Source organism: Pyxicephalus adspersus, chromosome 5 (assembly GCF_032062135.1).
Source record: "Pyxicephalus adspersus chromosome 5, UCB_Pads_2.0, whole genome shotgun sequence".
Lineage (NCBI taxonomy): Eukaryota > Metazoa > Chordata > Amphibia > Anura > Pyxicephalidae > Pyxicephalus > Pyxicephalus adspersus.
In genome coordinates, this window is record NC_092862.1 from 46,753,193 (window position 1) to 46,772,167 (window position 18,975).

At 37.0% G+C, this 18,975-nt stretch overlaps 2 protein-coding genes across 5 annotated transcripts in view; both read right to left on the reverse strand.

Annotated features, from left to right (window-relative positions):
• DLGAP1 (DLG associated protein 1) overlaps positions 1-18,975 on the reverse strand; it is a 303,658-nt gene that overhangs the window by 220,333 nt on the left and 64,350 nt on the right. The window lies entirely within an intron of this gene.
• On the reverse strand, positions 2,975-4,354 carry LOC140332054 (tigger transposable element-derived protein 1-like). The gene has a single exon (XM_072413351.1). It carries the CDS (start codon positions 4,352-4,354, stop codon positions 2,975-2,977), a length of 1,380 nt encoding a protein of 459 aa, XP_072269452.1.

The following is an 18,975-nucleotide window of genomic DNA, read 5'->3' on the forward strand; positions in this document are numbered from 1 at the left end:
ATGCATTATAATAGGGTAACATTTGTTATCAGAATGCCACATTTACAGACACGTGAAAAGATCATTGGTGTCATGTCACTGACTCTGCCAGTGCTGTTGGTACAGGAACTATGCAAGGACCATCAAAAGGAAGGCCAATTGGCCACACCTTTAGGGGAACCCTGGTTGAGAATGACTGCTCTAGACTGACCTAAATTCTTAGATAAATGAAGATTCTACTGACGTTCTGACTATTATATTTGATCAATACAATTGTAGCATGGCCCTGAATTCTTGTATCTAGTTTATCACCATCTACATACATTTGTATAAAAAAAAGGGGAGCTCTTCCTACCCCCTAAGCAAGTTGGCTTTTAGTGTCAAACCCAAAAACACTATTGCCTGGACCCTACAGAAGGAGTGTGACTTTTAATTGTTACCTCTAAGTTTAAAAAAAGATGGTGGCACTCTACTGGGGAGAAAAACAAAGGAAGGCATTGTCAGGAGGAGTACTGTGATCTCTGGTGAGAGGTTATAAATACCTGGAAGTGTTAAACTTACATATTACTGAGCATGCATATACCTAACATAAACATACATCTGATGATAGGTCCACTTTAGGATTGAATTCAGTGACTATTGTTAATATTTTGCTTATTGATGTTTGTCTAAAGAGTGCTATTGCTACCGTGTTTCCCCGATTTTAAGACATCCCCATTAAATAAACCACCCCTGATTTTTGAAAAAATAATTAAAATAAGACACTCACCCGTGAATAAGACATCCCCCGATATCTGATCCTGTGTGTGTCTCCTTGATGCTGGCTGCAGCACGTGTCTGCTCCTGGCTGCAGTGCAGAGTGAAACTGAAAGTAACAAGCCAGCATTCTGCACCAGGAAGCAAGCTGCTGATCCCTGCCCTAACGGAGATCCCTGCCCTAACGGAGATCCCTACACTTAATTACCGGTAAGTGAACAGAAGGGGACAATCAATGGCATAGAGTGATCAGAAGGGGACAGTCAATGGCATAGAGTGATCAGAAGGGGACAATCATTGCATAGAGTGATCAGAAGGGGACAGTCAATGGCATAGAGTGATCAGAAGGGGACAGTCATTGCATAGAGTGATCAAAAGGGGACAGTCAATGGCATAGAATGATCAGAAGGGACAATCATTGCATAGAGTGATCAGAAGGGGACAGTCAATGGCGTAGAGTGATCAGAAGGGGACAATCAATGGCATAGAGTGATCAGAAGGGGACAATCATTGCATAGAGTGATCAGAAGGGGACAATCAATGGCATAGAGTGATAAGAAGGGGACAATCAATGGCATAGAGTGATCAGAAGGGGAATATGAATGGCACATGAGTGATCAGAAGGGGACAATCAATGGAACATGAGTGATCATGAGTGACTTTCAACAATAAATGTGTACTGTAGTCTTCTTCATGGAAAAATAAGACATCCCCTGAAAATAAGACCTAGGGCATATTTTGGCATTTCAAAAAAATATAAGACAGTCAATCGGGGAAACAGGGTAGTAGAAAAAACATTGAAGCAAACAAGCACATTGAAGCAAATACCAAACACATTTCTTATTCTTCTATCACAGTAAATAAAAGATAAAGCATGGTCAGGCAATAGGCTCTATTTTTCTGCAGTTTTCATTGCTCCACTTTTTTAACACAGTTTCAACACTGTAACTAATAAAATTTGTATAACTTCTACAAAGAATAAAAGATAACATGTCACTAAACACGGAGGCTACCAATGAAACTATCACCCTTCTTACAGCTTCCTTTACCCTGTTTGGTAAAAATAGTGTAATAATTGCATAAATATTAAATAGGTATAATTAAAAAAAAATGCAATGGCATATGAGCAGTCACATGACTGTATATTCTGTCTAATGGGTGGTAAGCATTGGGGGCAGAGGGTGGAGCTCCTATTATTGATGTGTTCCTGTAAATGATTAAACAATAACTAGATCCGGTGAGAAAACAGCTGTCAGTCAAGTGCTTTGAAGCAGCAGACCATGATCTCAGATGATGCCACAAGAAATACCACTGTGTGGGGGTGGATAAAAGCCTCCCTGTTACTTAGTCACGGGCAAACTTGAATGCTAGGTGCTCTATTTCTCTCCTTCAGTTCCTCACTGCAGGAAGATAGCAGACATGTTAGCGGTAGACTCTTTTTTTTTAATTAAAACAGAACATATCCAATTTGGAGGCAATGCTGCATAAGCTAGATAAGCTTCTTTATTATTGCCTCCATTAAGCAGGAACAGCCCGAATCTGCATGTTCATGCTACACAAATGACTGCAGCGATTGATGCTAGCTCACTTATGTCTAGAAATTGATAGCATGTTCCTAAATAAATACCAAACCACAGTTTTCTTATGCAGCATAAATTCTGTACTTTTCTGTGTCAAACTATAGCCACTACAGTGATCCCTTGTTTTTCGCGGTTAATGGGGACCAGAACCTTCCGCGAAAGCTGAAAAAACGCGAAGTAGGATTTCCCCCTAGGAATTTTCGTGTATGCGGGTACAAGAATGTTTTACATACAGTAATAAACATTGCTTTCTGAGAGAGGCGAAGAGTCTTGTGTTGGTGGCGGAGGAGAGGTTCTTACTTGACTCGTAGAAGCTTTAGGCTCACTCGGAGACTCTTCTGCTGGAGGCGCTGACGGTAGAGCCGGGGGCTTTACCTTGGGGAGAAACATGGTGATGGGTAGTTGTTGTCTTTGTTTTTTCTTTTCCTTCAAAATTCCCCTGTACAAGGACATAACCCCGTCAACGCGATTGCTGAAATCGACAGCTCGAACCATATTGTCGTCAATGTCTTGTGCAAATTGTTGCATCGCTCTTGCCATGTTGCACAATTGTTGCAGATTCTCCAGGGTAAGGCCACGCTTTTCAGTTTCTTCTTCGTCTTCCTCTTCGTTTTCTTCCTCACTTGCAGACTTTGTCATCTCAAGGAGGTCTTCATCGGTCAGTGGCAATCGGTAAGGGCGCTGATGTCTTCTTCCGTCATGTCGACAAATCCTTCATTCCTTATGATGTGAGCCAGCCTCACCGCCTTCTCCACCGCTGAGTGATGAACTTCTTCAGGAGTGAAGCCTGGATAGTTGTGCACCACGTTCGGCCATAATTTCTTCCAACTAGACTTTATGGTCTCACTCTTCATGTCCTTTAATGCTTGCTGAATATTAGACAAACATGAGGCAATGTCGTAACTGTGCCAGTATGCTTTCAAGGTGAATTCCTCATTGGCATCGTCAACTGCCGAGATGAGGCCCTCCATCGTGGAGCGAGTGTAGAGTGCCTTAAAGGCACAAATGACACCTTGATCCATCGGCTGAATTAGAGATGTAGTGTTTGGGGGCAGAAACTCTATCTGCACACCGTCATATTGCAGGTCCGCTGCATGGCCTCCTGCACAGTCCATCAGGAGAAGGACCTTAAAGGGGAGGCCCTTTTCAGCCAGATACAGCTTCACCTGGGGAATGAAGCAATAGAGGAACCATTCATGGGTCAGAGCTTTCGTTATCCAGGCCTTGGAGTTATGCATCCAGAACACGGGCAACAGAGCCGTATTTTTGTTTTTTAATGCCCGTGGTTTTTTGGCTTTATAAATAAGGCCTGGCTTAAGCATAAAACCTGCAGCATTGCCAGCCATGATGACAGTCACACGGTCTTTGTGAGCCTTGAAGCCTGGCCTCTTCACTTCGTCCTTGAAGAGGAATGTACGCAAAGGCATCCTCTTCCAAAAAAGGCCTGTTTCATCCATGTTAAAAACTTGTTCAGGGAGGTAGCCTCCCTCACTGATGAGGTTAGGAAACTCTTCCTCCACGTAACGACAAGCAGCATCGTTGTCAGCAGAGGAAGCCTCACCATACAGAAGCACGTTTCTGAGGCCGTATCTTTTTTGAAATTTTTCGAACCAGCCTTTGCTGGCTGAAAAGCCTCGTCCTCGAGGAGGCGAATCACTCCTGGCAGCGCTAGTACTGGCTTGAGGTTCGTCAGCACCTTCTTTAGCCTCTTCATTGTCGTCATCGGGCAAGATTTGGTCGTAGAGAGCTTTGGCCCTTGTCCTGATCATATTAGTGTCCAAACTCACTGTCTTTTTCCTGCAATCAGCAATCCACAATGCCAGTGCAGCTTCCATTTTCACAATTCTGTTATTACGCGGAGTTACCACACGTTTCGCTTCTTTATTGAAGGTTATTGAAGCAGTTTTGCGGATGTTTGCTTCCTCTTTCTTGATGTACCGCACTGTAGATTCATTCACCCCGTAATGGCGTGCTACAGATGCATAACTTCTGCCCTCTTTGATCATATCTAAAAGTTTCACTTTTTCACTGATGGTCATCATCTTCTTCCTCTTGGGCGCCCGGAGGAAGCTTTCGCAGGGGCACAGCGCTTAGGCGGCATTATAAGGGCTTAATTAATAAAAAAAGTTATCGCTTAAACAAAACAAGTTATCGCCAACACAACACTAAAATACAGTATGCGAGACAGTCAACATCATGGACAAGACTGGCGAGACAAGACTCGTACTCTTATTGGTGAATGTCGCACCGGAAACCAATCACGCGCCTTTATGAGAGCCCGTGGTATGTACTCTGAGTCAACTCATCTCTTTGTTTGACATGCAGGGATCCTTCTCTCTCGCGCATCAACATGAAACAACGCTCCTTTCCGCAATGTGGCTGCCGACATGATTGTATTTTTTCATTTTTATTTTTTGATGAATATTTTAGAAAAACCCGCGAAGCACTAAAGCCGCAAAACATGAAGTGCGAAGTGGCAAGGGAACACTGTATTCCTTGAATATTAAACAAATACAAAAAAAATCCAGATTGTTTGTTAAATCTCACTGCTGCTGAACTCTTTGGGTTTCTTTGCAACCACTTCCTGTCTGCATGCATGTACTTCAGTGGATGCTGCATTGCATTTCTCAGGGCAAAATTTCGCAAGTAACAACAGTGGACCGAAAACAGCCACAATCTTTTACTAGCACATCATACATCACCAGCATATCAAACATCTTCAAAATTGTAAAGTTTAATTACATTTCAAAGCAAAACCCAGCCCCTTCCCTAGATCAAATGGCAACAAACACTTTCCATAGAAAGCTTATAACAAGAAGTGCCTGAAAATGTATATTAATTACAGGATAGTAAGGTTAATATTTTATTAAAAGATACAGATTTATTTCAAATATTTTTTTGTAATTTATGTGTTAACACGTTAAGCTTATTTATGTGATTTTAGTGATAACATTTACTGTAAGAAAGTGAGCACTTATAGCCATGCGGCCTATCCCCCATACATTACATGAACTATCCCTTTGAAATATATTTATATACTTATGACTTTATTACTTATTTATTACTGATATTACGGATATCATCATGCTAAACTGATTGCCTAAAATGTATCTGTCAGTATTATATTAATATAATAATTCACTAATAATTAGGGTATGAATTATTTTTATTTCTGTACATAATTTTTTTACAATCTAAAACAAAGTTTCTAATTCGTTCGAAGCTATGTTGCATTAATTAGGTGAATTTATTGGGTACATAAATCTTATTCTTTGAATGTGTAACACGGGGCATTTAAAAATAAGTCTTTGAACATGATTGGATAAATAAATCAACTCAGCATCACTTTATTCATTAACACAACACTTTTTTAGGTAAGCATTCTCTGCTGCTATTGTGCCATAAGCTAAACTCCTGAAATGAAGGTGTATTGGACAAGATCAACATATGACATGACTCTGTGTTCCATGTCTATCGGAGTGAGTAAAATTAATAAAGCATTCATCCATATCTACTTTGGTGCTGCACCAATTGTTTAGCCCAAGATTTTCAGCTTTGCTGTGTGCATGTTTTGTTTTTCTGACAGATGTATCGCGGAAATTTAGTGGACTGAGGAATTAAGGCAATACATCTCTCTTATATAGTGGTATCATCTCTGTGGGAATTGATTCTCTTACATTAGTTTGATGCATCATTCCCCAACAGAATATGTGGTCAGTGAGCATTTGTTACAAAGTATATCTACAAAACTCTTGCAAGCTTACTGTTGTTTTGCAAACCACTGGAACCCACTAAATTGATGGATCATGTCAAGGTCATTTTAATAAAATATTAAAAAAGCCATTTGCGCCAGGCAATTAAGAAACCCAAAAGCAAAAGATTTTGAAATATGGAACAGTAACTGAGCTCATATATCTGCTCTAAGTATTTTAGGATCCCTTTTTATATCAAAAGGAGAATGATCTTAGATGTTGTGAAATCTACATGATCTTAAAGATAAACTGAACTTTTGGCAAAAAAAAAAAAGCAAAGAGAAAAAGACCCCAGTATTGCTTGTGGTGTCTCTGCATATATAGGGAGGCTTTCATCTTGGTATAGGCAGAGATTTGCCTCCTAATGCAAGAGTCTCCAGCAAAGACAGCCGTGTGTTGCCCAGTAGTCATATCACCAAATCATACCCAAATGTTCTAAGACATATGGTGCATATAGATTAGCCAAATCTTCAAGCCCAATAAAGTTATACACCAGAGGGCAAAAATGGAAGGCAGAGGGGCAGAAGGAAAGATAGTAAATAAAAGAAAGAGAGGGGAAGTTGAGAGGGATATAAAAGGAGCTCAGGGAGTGAAGAATGGGTATAGATGTCTAAAAGGCGTCATCTACAGTCAGGTGGCTGCAGATATGGAAAGGCCAGCATGCCAAAGCACTATCCAGGGCTCCCAGGTAGAAATAAATCTATCATGAGAGTCAACCAGGATTCTTTTTAGTTTCTCATTTATCATAAAGACATCTAGCCTGAATTCAAGCTCTCTGAATGAAATCTGGGCAGGCTTTTGCAATCAATTGCTGGACTGCTAGGAACACAAAGTTGGTCAATTCCCTTCAGACCCAGCTGAAGGACAGCTCAGGGAGATGTAGAAGTGCCTGGCATGGTTTAGGGCACAAGGTCCTTGATAGCAGAGCGCTCAGTAGGTCATAAACTGAGGCCCAGAATCCAGCAAGTTTTGGGCAGGACCCAAAATGTATACTTTTCGTGAGCTGAAGGAAGAGTGGGAAGCACAACAAAACAATGACATGTATAGAGCATGGAAGGTATACAAACTGGAAAAAATACCATGTTCTATAAAGAGTAATATCCAAACTTGTACATATATTTTATCCAATTAGGAATTAAACAACAAATTAAGAAGAGAAAATCAGGCATGCATGAATGCAATTAATCTTCTTCATTTAAAATAGAAGCCATCATTGCTAGAAATTTTCATCACTGAAATAAATGTATTACGTAGGTTTTTTTTCATTGCAATGCTTAAATCTACAGAAGCAAGTTGCCATGGAAACACAGAATTCCTTTTTAAGCTTAAAATTATCAATGGGGAAAGATGGTCTCTTCCTGCGTAAGAACAAGTATGAAGATTTTCCTTATCAATAAGGGGATTTTCCTTGCAGTATACACAGAGAAAATATGTGCTACATCTGGGTCTGGCAAAAGCATACTATGCAACTTGAATGAACATATATATATCATAGCTAAGCAAACAAGATTCCCTTCTACTTTTGCTGATGTGCTGCAAGTCACCATATTAGAAGGATAAATGTATGGGAGTTACCATGTATTGGCTCCCTACTGAAGCCTTACACTTTGCCCATATCTACATCAAATTCAACACAATGGTCATGAAATCTTCCATATTACCATCCTGATGGGTACTTTTTAATATGAAGTCATTTCTGAGCGGGGCTCTATAGTATTACTTACTGTTCTGTTTTTTTTTTTTAGGTCCAGAAGACATTTGTCTATATATTGTACTTTAGTGTTATAACTAACAAGATATTTTACACCCTCAGCATTTTATAGCATCAGACCTTGACTTGGGAAGAGACTAAAATCAAAGGCCCCTTCTGTACACCTTTAGGCTGAAGATAACAGTATTTTTTTAGAGATGTTATGGGTAAATGAGGGAACTTTTTCTATCAACAGGCATACAAATAAATAGGCACATGGACCAATACTTCCCATTCCTACCACAAGGAAAGGCAATAAATACTTTTCAGCTTTTTTGATGCTCTGTTCTCACCTAATTTTCTTCCTCAAAACGTCAGACTTTATTTTTCAAATGAATAAAGAGGCAGGCACAGTCATGTTGGTGTGGAGCAGAACTAAGTGACTTGGATCAAAGGTGATGCCTAGGTATCATGTAGAGTCTTGCTGTACACAATATCATTTTTAATGGAAAGTATTACCTTGGTCACTTCCACATTAAAGAGATGTTCATAGGAAAGCTAAAGTAATATTTAAAATGATTATTCCAATATCTAAATAAATTACCAAAAAAAAAGAAATATGTCAACCACTTGTCTGTGGACCATTGGTAGCCAGTAAAATTATTACTGTGTACCTGTAGTCACCACGAAAAGTGCAAATTATAAATCCTTTTTTTTAACTTTCAGATTTATTAACCTCTTTGCACTGAACCAGTAAAATGAATCAACATACTAAAGGTAAGTATGAAAATGAATCAAATATTCCACTCAACATACATTTTAGAAGTTGGTATTTACACTTAAATTTCAGCAATTGAGTAATTAAGTAGATTCCTAATCTGGTTTTCTAAATCTTGAATTTTATCCATGGCAGCCAAATAAAGAATGAATGGGAGTGGCAAACTATAGGATAGTGTGCTGGCTGAGATCTGAACCTGGGACTCAGCACTGCAAAGCACTACAGAGTGTTATCCTCTGAGCAACCTTGCTGCCAGAATGAAGAGCTTAAATAATTATTCTGCACACTGAGATTTATATGAACTTCTGTATTTACAGCCAAATATAGCAAGCCATTTGAATGCTTCAGAGTAGAAATGAAATGTCTTATCCCATGGTTGTGCTGCACAACCAGGCAATATAAATGTGTTAAATATCTGTAATATAGCAATGAAAACTAAATAGACCTTAACACCAGACAACACTTACTAAAACAAAGCATTATGACAGTAGAACAACCTTGGTACTTACTATTTTCTGCCAATTTTTATCCATTTTTTTCTGTATAAAAAAAAGCCTAAAAAATTACTTAGGAATCCAACACGTTTAGGACTGCCAGATTCCTTTTGCTGCCAGCCTGTCATTAAAGCTGCCAACTTCTCAGCCACTACATGGCTGGTCAGCAGCTTACTTTCCACCACTGTGCCCTTATCAGTACAGTGCTACAACAAAGTAGGGAAGCATACTAATTATACAATAAAATCAGCTATGACAGGTACCATGAAGCACCATCAAACATCTCTGGCACACAGCAGATAATGCATCCACCTCTTCTGGCCCTATGTTGCTCTCAACTTACCTTACCCCCACCCAACTTCTATAGAGCAGTAGCGAGACAGAATGAGAGAGCGTGCTAATTGTACAGCAAAAAGAGCCCTGACAGCTCTCAAATGCTAGTTCTGGCACACAGCAGATTATGCAGCCTGTATAATGTATTGTATGTTTTGCACGACACTACACACATAGAAATGAAACATATCATCAATGGAGTGACAGATCTAAATCTACTGGCAATCAATTCCAAAATAGTAGAGTAAAGCAGCATGGTGTTTCTGGCACAGGGAAAGAAAAATTGTATTGCATAATGTAGGCCAGTGTTTCTCAACCAGGGTTGAGTGGAACCCTAGGGTTCATCCAGAGGTTGCTAGGGGTTCCTTGAGCAATGAGAAAAGTGGCTCTCAGGTTAGTTTAAGAGATACTAAAGATTTGTTTGGCTATCTGCAAAAGTGGCAGCCTTCTTACTTGCCAGCAATGTAGGAGATTCCCTGTTATCCTGAAAGTTATTTCAAGGGTTCTCCATCTATAAAAGGTTGAGAAATACTGGTTCAGTCAGTTGACTATTGAATGTTACTGCTGTACTGCTGTGCTGTACAGCCACAATTTATTTACAACCATTCTTCAAATACCAGGTTACTCTATAGTCACTGAATGTTATTAAAAACACCTATTTCTTGTAGATAAAGATACATTACCAAGTATGAGAAAATTAGCTTACTTTTGACACAGAAAAGTTTGAGTTAAATATTGTTAACTAAAGCTTTGTGCTAATAATTTCCCCATCAGTGCTGAATCAACTTTATTTAATTACATAAACAAACACATCAAATGCCTGGCTAAATCAGGTTCATTTCTAAGAACAGGCATGGTTCAATTATTCTGTGATGTGCCGAATTCAATCACCCCTTGAGAAACACAGAAAGCAGGTCACATTTCCTGTAACAGATGGCACTTTACCCCAAGATTAACAATGTTTCTTTCAACTGTAATGTGTCTTCTAATTAAGAGTCAACACATTTGGGTCAGCTCTTGATGTATGATTTAAAGGCACTGTCACCAGATCTGCATTTCTAAATTTAAACCTTTCTGCATTAGCTCTTTCTAATATCACCAGTTATTAAGTAAAAATGTTTTTGGTGCTCACCTCTGAAACCTATAGGAGTTATAGGAAACATAAAGGAGTTCTGGCTTGCAGTAGCCCCAGCACCATCCCAAGGCTATGCATTGCCTTGCTGAGCTTACCAATAGGAGTGTGCACACTTGATAGCCATCATGGAGCAAACAAGAGAATATTGCTAATGTTTTGCTTAAATTATTATTATTACTAAACAGTATTTTTATAGTGGCAACATATTACGTGGTGCTGTAAATTAAATAGGGATTCATTCTGCAGTTAAGCTGTTTTCACATTCAAGATGGCCATCACCAGCAGCAGTTTGGCTGGCTGAAAGATGGAGGTCTTTTAGGCAAACTAAATTTATAGGGCTTGTTTTTTTTTAAAAACTCCTAAAGACTGGAAAAGATAGGAGAACTAGGGCAATCCAGCAAACCTGGAATGGATTAATTAAAAATAATTTGTTCTTAGTAGGGAAATGCTTTTAATCCTGGACCAAATACATTCCGGGTTTGCTAGATCACCAAGGTTTATCCATGCCAGTATATCTTCTCCATTCTGGAGGGCTTTAATAAAGCAGGCCCATTATGTGAAGTACAAAGATTTAATGAAAAGATGGAATAAATTAGAATGGAAACTGCATTATAAATAAAATCAGCAATGGCAAAGGGAGAAACCAAGAAATCTAAAAATGATAAAATGTAAAGTTGGAAAAATAAGCTTTTAACACCTCCCACTGATTTTTGGAGTTAATAGCAAAAGTCTCTAAACATAGTATTGTCATCAAAATTGCTCATACACATAATACCTCCCCCCCCCCCCCAAGCAATTTTTGTGACAATACAGTGTTTAGGGGCTTTCTGATTAACTCACAAAGTTGACAACGTAAATAATCCTATGGAGAAGATTTACCCATTTTTTATAAAATGGCTCCACCTTCATGAAAATATGAAAACAATTCTCATAATCATCCATGCATTTCACTACCTATGTTCCTCTCAATGTTGTCCTTATCTAATGCATACATCTACAGTTAATATTATGTCAGTTTCAAAGTGTCAGCTGCTTATGATCCGGTCTATTTATTGGGCTTGAATAGAATTGTATTTGTGCGATAATTAAACAGCAGCTTTTTTGTCATCCTGTAAGGAACCTGAAAATTCTATGCCAACTGCAGGTGTGAAACAGATTTACACAACAAAAAGGGCCATCACTTGAAATAGGAAGCTTGGATGCTGTGTTCTAAATTGAATTCATCACCCTTACACCACCCTTCTGCAAGTAAATCCCTTGGTCTCAAGATTACATTTATGACCTTCAGACTTCACATTCTTAAAAATTAATTTGTCAAATATTCTCTATAACAGATCCTTTGAGCAAAGGTAAAGTGAACTAAATTTTTAAACCAACCAACCCAAGATATATACATTTATTTATATAAATCTATTCATACTTAAATGTCAACTATATCATATAGGAAAACAATTAAAAATGAATTTTTGATAAATTAGCCTTAGTTACTTTTTTTAAAAATAGTTAAATTTTGTGGTTCTAGCTCCATTGTGAGTGCATCATGTAGTGACCAACTATGGATAAAATAATTTTGTTGTCAGGTTTTTCCTAAATTATTGAGAAAGCAGTTACTTCTCTAACTAGTAAAGCTTTGTATACAATGTAAATTCACATGTTTCAAGTTCTTTTAGTTTTAATAAAACTTGTCCTTAAAACTGTACAAGGTCATGTGTTTATGTCTAGGAAAGAGTGGTGAATTAGTAACTTTTAAAAATGATCTCTAATAATTATGGTACTCAATATTGAGAAAAGAGATATGGAAAACATCGTGTGTCAGTGTACCTTTAGTACTAAAGCCAGGATACATTAACACATAATTATTTTACTAAATGTGCATTTAGATGCATACGCTTATGCCATTATAATTTAATGAAATGGCCAATTACTAGATTCACTTTCTTATATAGTTTTTCATTATATGGTGCATTTGCTATTTGGTATAAAAGGATTGCTTGTTCTTCAGTGGTAAACAAAATCATTTAATATTGCAGTGTTTATCTTTTTTAACTGCTTGCTTTTATGTAATGTTGGTATTGTATTAGAGAAGAGTGGGTAAGCCAATAGAGGTTTCACAGGATTAGTGCAATTGCTCTTTTTTTAATATGCTTCTCTTATTTTGTCCCTTGGGTTATTTAGGTATACAATGAGCTCATCAGCTGATGGACTTCCTGTGCTCTCTACCTTTATTAGACTCTAATTGGTTACACTGTTCTCAGCTATCTCTAAAGATTACAGTAGTTATTTTGACAAGGAGAGGGGGAGGTTAGTGACAATTTTTGGGTTATTGGGTGACAATGCTGCTTCTTCACAGATACAGTAAAGTGAGAGTTGACACATTAGGAACACTGAGGATTACAAAGTAAAAAAAATGCAGCTATAGTATGTTAGGAAAGTAAGCTATAAAAATAAATTCTAGTTTACATATGCTTCAACAACTATTGAAATAAAATCAACAAGTTCTCAGCCCTATAGGACATGCAATGATTTTAGGACTTTTTAGAAGCATTTGAGAAAGAGTAAGAAAGTATCACAACACTCATTTCCACCTGGTGTTCAGTTTATCAGTGCCACATCCCTACATATGACTTCCAATGACAACAAAAACAAGAGACTTTGTGACTTTCAAAATATAAAAGTATATAAGAAGTTTAATATTAAATATATTTAAAAACAAAATGCAATGGGTCTGATTTATTAACCTCCCTCGCGGTTCATTTCTTCCCGGTTTTATATTTTATTTTATAGTATAAAAAAGTTTGAAACAAAAATCATGTAAAAATAATAAATTGAATAAATTAAAAATATATATACTTTTTTACATTTTTTTATTTTTCATTTTTTTAAATTAAAAAAAAAAATATTATACTCATACTATTTTATTTTTACTGTAAAATAAATGTTCTTGAAAACAATGTACTGCTTTTACACATATAAATCCAATTTATTGCATTCAATACATTTATTTTGTATTGAATGCAATACAAATGTTTTTTGAATTTCCCACCCACCGTCAACGTACACACGCACCAACGTCACAGAGAACTCCCCCGGTGACTCATTGTGTGCAGAAGACGCCGGAGGAAGAGAGAAGAAGACAGTGATCTCGGCGATAGACGGCGCGGGACGCCAGCGCATCAGGTAAGGCTGTATTTACTATTACTTCCCATAGGTTTACCTACCCCGAGTGTGACTCGGGGGTTACCGCTTTCAGCAACTTCTTTCTACCCCGAGTCACACTCGGGGTTACCGCTAGGAAGGTTAAAGCTCTCCAAGGCTGGAGAGGATACACTTTCATCAGTAAGTGATTCAGCAAACCTGGCATGGATCTGGTCCAGGATTCAAAACATTTGCTAACAAATAGCAAATTACTTTTGGGAAATCCATTCCAGGTTTGCTGGATCACCCAGCTTCACTGATAAAAGTGTATCCTCACCAGCCTTGGAGAGCTTTAATAAAATCAGTGTTTTGTGTTTGTTTTAATTTGGCATACATTTGGTATTTATTGCTGTATTTTATGTGAAAATTATTGTATTAGGTGGTTGTAGGTCTCTTAGAGTCCTGAAAAAGCGAACTGTGTTCTGCGAAATTTGTAGAATTACCATGTATAGAAGACCTTCCTAGGAATTATTATTTCAAGTATTTCCTAGATGTTTTTATGACTTATGTTTTGAAATATAATTATAGGTTAAATGTCTTTGTTTTAATTTAATATTAAACTTTTTATATACTTTTTTATATTTTGTATTTTATTTTAATGTATTTGGATTGATCTAGTCCCAAATTCAATTGTTTTTGTTGTTTAAAGAGTAATAAAGCACAACCATAAAGTAGATATGATAGGCAAATGTGGCTGCCACTTGATAAGTTTATTTACATCAAGCCATTTTCTATAAAACAATGTACAGACTATACATTCCCTCTAAATGCACTTATTTAAAAATAAGACTATAAATTGCTAAAAGCATCTATTCTTGCATCGGCTGTTATTTGCTACACATGATGTTTAAGCAGCTTTATCTTATTAATTGCAGATTTTTACATGATGATTAAACTGGGAAACACTAATAATACATCAGTAGTTTGTTATTTAGTTCAACAGCAAGAACAATGAATGAATGAAATGAAAATGCAACACAATTGCTCACTGTGTTAGGCTTTTCAAATGATCATTATTTCGAAATGAAATCAGGCTCCATTGTTGCATTGTTCAGATTTTTATAATAAAAACGGTCAAATACAAACCAGAAAGCTCAGGCCAAAGAGGATACCTGCATGGACCTGTGAATGCCAAAGGAGAATTGTATTGTGTAATGAAGGGGGCACTGATAAATATCCAATTTAGAGCAATGATTTGATTTATAAATATTGTACTTAGATTAGGTGTGGGCTCCTTGTATTGATTAAATATGTTTTTCCTGGGACATATTCCCTCTAAAAGATATGACCATTTTAAAATAAAACTTGATATTTACATTAATATTCTTCCACTTCTACCCATGAAATGTTATTTTAAATTTCTTGTAGTGTGTCTCAGTATACATAATTCAACTTCAGCAGGGAATTACAATTATGGCTTACTCTCATTTCCCACCATTTGCCCATCTATATACCCATTACTGTGAACATCTATCTAGATAAATGATCACAGAAAAAGAAGGCAGATGGCCAACCCCCCCAAACTTTGAATATGCATAATGGATCAATCAAGGGTTTATTGATCTGAGAACAATCTACTCAAGAGTTCAAAGTGCTTACAGTTGCAATACAATTAGCAATTTACTAACTGCAGCATCATTATTGTAGTTTGAAACTGATCTCTGGCCACTTTCTATGGCCCCCTACTCCTTCCAATCAATTGCAGGCTTTATAAAAATGTAAACATGTTGTAGTCCTGTGCCTTCTCTCTTCTGCTTAAAGAAGATGGAGTCCCTTTTTGGGCATCCACCTATCCATCCATCCATCTATGTGTGACATGAGCACCTGCTATTGGCTGTCTGGGGCGGAGGTCTTCTCAGAATCCAAGAGATGTCTATAGCAGTACTGTCGGCACAAGAGAATTGTAGGGGAACAGGTCATGCAGGCAGATCTGCAGTGCTAGATTAGCAGCCCCAGAGCCCAGAAAATAATTCAATTTTAAATTAGTATACATTATTTATTAGTAATGACATTAACTTTTTAGAATGGGGTAAATTGGATGGGAGAGAGGTTTATTTTCTTGATAATAGATTAAATACTGAAACTTTGTGTGAAATAGAAGTATATTCACTCAGAAATCACACAGTGTTTTATAAATATCTGTGTAAATGTCTGAGTATTTATTTAAATCTGCTGTGATAATTACTTGTGAAAAATTACCCCAAGAAATCAGCACCCGAACTAATGCTTGGATTTGGCTCTTTTAAACTAATTATTTAATTGTATAGGTATATTACTGAAGTTAAATGGTAATCATTGACTTTGTATATGAACACAATGATTAAAAAATTGAACTTCTAAGTTTAAATAAGAATGACCCTTATTTTTCCAAGTGAGTAATTTTAAAACTCAGGTCAGGTTACAGTTTTTAAGTTTTTACTTAACCATTCATGGTAAATAAGACAACACAACCCATGTATGAAATTAATATTTTTTTTTGCAAAAGTTTAAAATCCAACTAGCACAAAATATCAGTTTATAGGTGAAAACGTGCAGTCTTTTTCAATATTTGTCAGCCGAAACCACAACCTTTACTTTACTAACCTAACTAACATGGTTAAAAAATACTCCCCCTGCCGCTCTCTCCGCTTCTCCAATGACCTACTAATGACTTCCTCACTCATAACCTCATCACACGCACGGATACAAGACTTCTCTAGAGCTGCTCCAACTCTCTGGAATGGTCTTCCTCGTCTTATTCGGCTTGCTCCTACTTTCTGCTCATTTAAAAGAGCGCTCAAAACCCATTTTTTCAAACTTGCCTACCCGGCTTCTTCTGTCATTTGAAACCACCACTACTTCCCACCACTACATATCTCCCATCCTATTGTGTGTGAAATTCCCTCACCTACTAGATTGTAAGCTCTTCGGGGCAGGGTTCTCTCCTCCTGTATCACTGTCTGTATTAGTTTGTCATTTGCAATCCCTATTTAATGTACAGCACTGCGTAATATGTTGGCGCTATATAAATCCTGTTTAATAATAATATTAATAATAATAATAACTCAATTCTATGTGCCATTGCCCCATCGAATGACATTCTGGATATCTTAGTCAGGAATTTTACATTTAAATGGCCAAATCTTTTTAAATGAAGCTTGTATCACTGCCATTCCTGACATGGTGCCTGCTTGTCAAACTAATCCAATGACTTTAAAACATTCCATGTTACAGCCCCAAATAATTATGCAGCTGAGGAGTTCTGACATCATTTTGACTTTCTAATTTGCATTCAGAACTTTAATTCAAGAAATAGTAAGATACAGCTAAGCCACTAAAATTTTGAAAGAAGATCAGCAATTGTAGCTTCTGTATATTTCAGTATAGACTCTCTTTTAATTCAAGAATTTCTGGTTTTTAGATTTGTGGTTGAAATGATAATATGCAAATACTGTACTTCAAATAAATGGAGATATGTAAGAAGTTGAAGTTGCACCATAGCAACCATGCATCTTTTCCTAATTTGCAAGCCAGCAATTGAAAAGTGCTCAAGTAACAAATTAAACACATTTATATTCAATGAAGAACTGTTTAAATTTTAAAGCCAGCTTTAACTTAAGCAACAGAAAAAAAAAAACCATGCAGTTATTACAACTATTGGGTTCAAGCTGAAGATCACATTTGTGACTCCTGGCAATCTTGGGACTATTGAAACATTTACAAAGAACATTCAGTGTGACAGTTCTGATCTATTATTTTGTAGACACATATATTCCAACCTAAGCAAGGCAGAAATTGGAAGCTATGTCCACATTAGGTAACAAAAATGATTATTTTCACACCTGCCAACAAAGTTGGTGCTATCATGGTCCTTGATGGTAATATCTACATAGTGTATCCAAAATTTACATATAATCAAAAATCCACAACGAAATGAATTTTATTACAATATTCCCAAATGTTTTTTGATCTGGGGGTTCCACCCACCCTATTATGGAATATTTAGATTTATACCTCCAATCCATTGTGACCCAATTGCCACCGTATCTTTTCCTTTCCAGAATGTGCAATATTGAGGTAATTTTGTTTGAAAAATTCTGTGCTCAACTATATTCTTGGGACTGAAATTTGAAGTTAGGTGGCCCTATCATTTGCTTACCTGATAATGGGTTTGCCTGTGGAGGTATGTGTCATTGCCTTGCCTATATACTGGAACCACATTGTTGCATTGTACAAAGATGATATTTGTGCCGTATGTAGGGAAATGCACCCCAAATTGGATTAACTTGTTGTTTATTTAAAAAGCATACCTGATTTTACTAATTCAGTCCATGTTTCAGTCACAGTTGTTGCTGTTACAGTTGATTCTGAATGGGATATTTCCACCAATCTATAATCTATAAATACTACAGTTTCAAAGCTCCAGTACAAAACATCTTTGGGAAAACCTTCCTGTGTTCAGTGCATATGCTCCAAACCTGATGAGAGAAAATCTCAGATTACAAAATTGAATTTTAGATTCAGGGGAAGAGGATACTCCCTGAAGACCTTAAATCTGACACTGACACACATAGAGTGCATCAGCATACCCTGACCTTATATCATCAATAGGAGTGTTTTGTTTGTCCACACAGACAATTATATGTCTGAACATACTAGGAGAATTACCAACAAATGCAGCAACAGCCACACATGTGATATGGACCTTAGAATAAAAGACCTCCTATACAAACATACAATAAAAAAATCCCTAATATACTATAGGTAACTGTTCCTAGGGGTTTAAACACCAATTTTCATTGATCTCCACTGACAGGATACAATTTTTTTTTATTATTATTATGTTTTTTCCATCTACTAATAAGGTATGTACATTGAACAAAACAGCCTCTCTCAACCAGGGTTCTGTGGGATCCTAGGATTTCTCCTGAGGTTGCTAGGGTTTTTTGAGCTGTGCCTAATTTTTGTCCAATCTGGTGGTACCCGCATAGCTCTGGCTCCAATGTCACAAGCATGATGATCAATGATCTTTTAACATTTTTTTAAGGATTGAATTCAAACCACTGCGAGGGGTTCTTAATACAGACCATTAATATCAGAGAGATCTTTCCAAATAGTTTTTCCCCAAGACCTTAGAGGGTCCCCATGGGTAAAAAGGTTCAGAATGGCTGGTATAAACTTTGACCGTTCAGTATTTTGTCACACTTTTTTAAAAAAATTTTATTTTCTTTCCTTTCTATATTTGTTGTTCTCTATTGTCCCATTCTGTTTTTTTGGCCCCTTGGTTTTTTTCACCCAGCAACT